Raw genomic sequence first — 5000 nt, forward strand, 5'->3', positions numbered from 1 at the left:
GTATTGCCTTTCTCTGTTTCACACGGTGTTACTCCAGTGTCACCTACTGGTTACAGACATTCATAGCAGTCTCTCATTATTGTCCTTGCCACATACTGAGACTAAATAAATTAAAAAGGCTACAAGGTTAAAAGAGTAAATTATGGTGACAATGAGCGATATCCTATTTTAAAAAAAACAAATAAATAAACAAATAGAAAACATGTTCCCTAAAACAAAATTATTTGTTTTATTGGGGCCTAATAAAAGTAACAAGGTTGTGTATTGACATCTATGTCTGGAGCCAGCTTATTGGAACAGCACTAGTGGGCATATTTCATAGATGCAGTGTGAGAGTAGAGTATGAGAAGCCAATGTATGCTGAGTTGCTCTTATAAGCCTTTACTGTAGCCACCAGCGTTAGAATAGCTATTATTTAAATATATACATATATATTATATTATGTACATACATATTTTTTTAATGTTTTTATTTTATGTTATGTATAATTATCTGGAATATACTAGCCTACTACATTGACATGTTAATATAATACCAATCCACAGATCTATACGATAGATCACCAGAAATCAGAGGTGGATCAAAGACAGCCTTATTTGGGTGGTGGATCTGAAGTAGGCCCAGACTTGTTCATTCAAGTCCACAGGTGAAGAAGAGATAAGATGAACCATTATGGTTCTCTATCAAGACTGCTGTGATTCCAAAACGGTATCCACTTTAAAGCAGTGAATCTTACACAAATATAAAATCACAACATTAAACAACATTATAGTTTTAAAGGCCTAAAATGTATGTGCAGATTGTGCCAGTCTGAGGCATAAACATTCAAAGAAATTGAAGACTCTTCAACCAACCCATGAAGAATTTAGAACAGTGGGCTTATACTGACATCTAATGGCAATTCTGTGTATAACACAGAGGTTACTATTTTCAGTGATTTACGATACTCTTGAGAATATTAAGCTACTTTATTTATTAGTAATCCTATCCAAGACAAATATTTCTATGGTTTGTATGTAATGTTATACATATTGATCATATTCAAGGTCTCCATTTGTGTAATCATGCTAAAGGGTAACGAATATAATCTAATAAAATGAAATACAAATTCAGGGGTAGGGACCTTATTTTTAACTCTAGGGTAGGGACTTGATCCATGGGATACACAGGATAGGTGGGCACTAGGGACATCTGGGCTCCTCGATGTAAAATTGTCTATTTTGTCCAAAATGTTAAAAAAAAATATTTGAAAATTTGAAAAAAATGGCCAGTGTTTGACCAGTTTAGTATAGTTTGTTGATTACTTTTGATGCAGCAATGTTTTTTTTTCTTTACTTTTTTTTATTATTATTTTTTCTTTTTTTTGGTATTAAAAAGGTCCCTCCACTGTCATCTGGGGACCCCCCAAAAGAAAACATCATGTGGGGACCCGGTCCCGACCCACAGGTTGAGAACCACTCCATGTCCTTCCTATTAGCCTACCTTTTCCTCTCAATCACTTGTCTGTTCCTTTGGTGGATTTACAAGTGTTGCCTTTGCTGGCCAGACCAATAAAACATTTAATGATATTTACCTTAAGGCAATCAGTTCATTATAGCCTGTTAATCTAAATGAATTCCACCACTGCGCTATAGATTTGATTCTCTTTCTAGTGAAAATGTCGGGGGGGGGGGACCCAATTGATCGATCTCGGTAACAATACGTAGTGTTTCCCTATTGGACGCTACAGTGACTGACTGAGGGGGGGATGAGACCATTCAGGACGAAACCATTCATCCTGGACGCAATCCTTATCCTCAGATTAAATAGTACGCGACTGGATTTATCTAGGCAGGGATCTATCCCACGAGGATTAGGTGTTGCCAAAGTAAATGTAAGATTATAGGGTAGATCAGGCTAATTTAGTTTTGGATCCATCTAATCTTCGTGGTCGTATGGTCAACGCTGCATCACCGGGAAAAAAAACAGCAATAGCAATAACGACGCGAAGATGATTTGACGGTGCGATGGATGTCTATGAAGACACTGACACGCAGTCTATAATGAGGATGTTGTCGGATGTATCGTTATATTAGGCGTTTTAGTTGTATTATTGGGCCATGAATTCCTTCAGAAAGCTCGTCCATCTATCGGCACTGCTGAGCCAAGTCTGGTGGTGGGGGGTCGTGCCAAGCCCTACCGACGAAGGGTCTCTCCGGACCGGGCACGGAGGCCACGGAGAACCTGGCCACAAGGAACCGCACAAGGATTCATACAGCACGTTCGCCTCCGAGTTCCTTGAATCTAGGTATCTGTCAGATGATGGTAAGAATCGTATGTAGTAACTAGCACGACGTGTAGTTGTAACAGTATGTGACGATTTGAGCAAAGTATTCTCATTAAGATTTCATTTAAAGATGCAATAGCCAGTATCTGTGCTGAACTGCAGTATAAATACACAGGGACCGGTCTATCTATGTTGTATTTACCGATGTATTTGCTACCATCTGCACATTCATAACCAAAAACACCAACCCCAGGCTTTCAGCACCCAGGCCAGCTCCCTGCTAGTAGCAGCAGATGATGACCTCCACCTCCCCCCTCTTCTGTTTATCTGCCTTTTGCTCTCTCTACAACACACACACACACACACACACACACACACACACACACACACACACACACACACACACACACACACACACACACACACACACAGCCTCCCTATACTGTCTCAGCAAGCTGTTGTCTATTGATTGCCAATTCAATACAAGCTTGTGTACCAATCTGCCAACAATAGTGTGTTTGTATGCAATCTACAGACTCCTGTTTCTACATTTTGCAGGCTATCCCTTCCCTACAGCCCCACCGGTGGATCCCTTTGCCAAGATCAAAGTCGTCGACTGTGGAGTAACTAAGGGCTGCATCAGGTTAGCAAAAGATGCTCTCTGTCTCTCATTCTCTTTTTCTCTATATCCGGCTCCCCTCTCCTTCCTATGTAGTTAGACAGGGCTATTGTCCTCTGTATTTCCCATGGCTCTTTCATCTCAGTGGCTGTGGCTACACAAGAGAGAGAGAGAGAGAGCGCTTCAGCAGAAAACAGGCTCATTCCAGTGTCTACTCTGGGGAGTTAAAGGCATCTTCATGCGTTGGAATCCTATTCTTTTGAATAAGCCTTGTTGTAAACAGAGTGGGCACCAGATCTCAGAAGAGTGGGCACTAGGGGAAATCTGGGCACCAAAACGGGAATACTTTGAAGTCTGTGTGTCCACAGAACACGTTTTGCACCTGTCTGGCATGCGTATTTCTGGATTGCAACTACATTTAGATGATTTTTTCCCCCCATCCAAAACATTTTCTGACAAATTTTATATTAGTTTGAGGTTACGTTTAGGAATAGTTCTGTGAGGTTAAGGTTAGGTTTAGGCGGTCTAGTGCCCACTCTTCTTGGAAGACTGGGCACTAGTACCACTGTGCCACTGCCCACTCTTCTCACCCATAGTGCCAACTCCTCTCTAGTGCCCAGTCTTCCCCCAAAAATGGTGCCCAGATTTCCCCAGTGCCCACCCTTCCTGTATTCACCTTGTTCCATTGGTTTGACATTGCAGTTATAAGTGGTCAACCTTTGTGGGTAATAAGTTGTATAAGTGCTCATGTTGTGTATTATGTCCAGGTATGGGAAGCCAGGATGTGATGCTGAGTCATGTGACTACTTTATGAGTTTCCGTCGCATTGGGACAGATGTGGAGTACGAGCTGAGTGCAGACACAGATGGATGGGTGGCTGTAGGGTTCTCCTCTGACAAGAAGATGGTGAGCATCTGCAGCAGCTTTACATCATGATGAGACTCACCACACAATGAAATCCTCATTGTTTATTTAACTTTGAGAGCATACAAATATTACACACTTAACCACATGAACCCTAACGTTCCTATTCTGGAATGTTATAATCGGAACATGCAGTGAAAACGCGTTGTAAGCTTGAGGATCTGCTATTTCAACAAAGAGATCTGGTGTAGAGGGGGGAAAAGGAGGCAAAAAGTGCAGAGTAAACCCCTGGGGGACTGGCAAATATTAAAACAATTTAAGCCCAATTTATATAGCCTACTAATTCACTGTATATGTATAAATAGTGAATACCGTTTTTATTCAAATGTGTGAAATGACAAACTTGGAAACTAATAGGCAACGGTGTCCAATAGAAACAGCTTTCAAAGAGATCTATTTTATCTAAAAAAGTAAAACACACACATGGTATATTTGACTAACTTTCAGAAATATTCTATATCATTGTGCCTTTCCTTCTTGATGGACTAAAGAGAACCATCTTATAAACTTGTTTAAACTTGACCATCTCATTTGGTATTCTTTGATTCTTGATTCTTTTTCTCATTAAATTATGTTAACATTTGTATTTTTTATTACAGTATCTTGAGTGTAATTTCACTCTCTTCCTCAGGGAGGCGATGATGTCATGGGCTGTGTGCATGACGATAATGGACGAGTGAGGATCCATCACTTCTACAATGTGGGCCAGTGGGCCAAAGAGATAAAGAGGAACCCAGCCAGGGACGAGGAGGGCATTTTTGATAATAACCGGGTGACCTGCCGTTTCAAACGACCATTATATGTCCCTAGAGAGGAGACACTTGTGGACTTGCACCTATCATGGTACTACCTGTTTGCCTGGGGACCTGCTATACAAGGTGTGTTTCCTCCACACAGCAAAATCTCCAGTAGAGAATTTAACTCCGGACAAAAATGAACCCAAATCGACTTATAATAATAATGATAAACTTGATTTATAAAGCTCTTTTCGAAAACAGTGTTAGAAAGTGCTTTACAATGCCAAAAAACCATCCACAGGGATAAACAACAACAGTCAATAAAAAAATAATAAAAAAATAATAATTAAAAATAAAATAATTAAAAAAACAAAGCATATACATAAACATACATACACACACATATACATATATTGAAAGTAACACAATTGAGACAACCAAATGTGCAAGGTAA

The 5000-nt window shown here is 40.0% G+C and overlaps 1 protein-coding gene across 1 annotated transcript in view; it reads left to right on the forward strand.

The window, feature by feature from the left end:
* Positions 1-2099: 2099 nt before the first annotated feature.
* The window catches only part of frrs1l (ferric-chelate reductase 1-like), a gene marked incomplete at both ends in the record, with an annotated part of 3305 nt that continues 404 nt past the window's right edge, over positions 2100-5000 (forward strand). The window contains 4 exons of the mRNA XM_080425896.1: positions 2100-2304; positions 2825-2909; positions 3653-3791; positions 4441-4687. Of these exons, the coding sequence (XP_080282022.1) occupies positions 2100-2304; positions 2825-2909; positions 3653-3791; positions 4441-4687 (676 nt within the window). The remainder of the gene's footprint in view (positions 2305-2824; positions 2910-3652; positions 3792-4440; positions 4688-5000) is intronic.

Source organism: Gymnoscopelus braueri (assembly GCF_963280865.1).
Source record: "Gymnoscopelus braueri genome assembly, chromosome: 4".
In the NCBI taxonomy this organism is placed as follows: Eukaryota; Metazoa; Chordata; class Actinopteri; order Myctophiformes; family Myctophidae; genus Gymnoscopelus; species Gymnoscopelus braueri.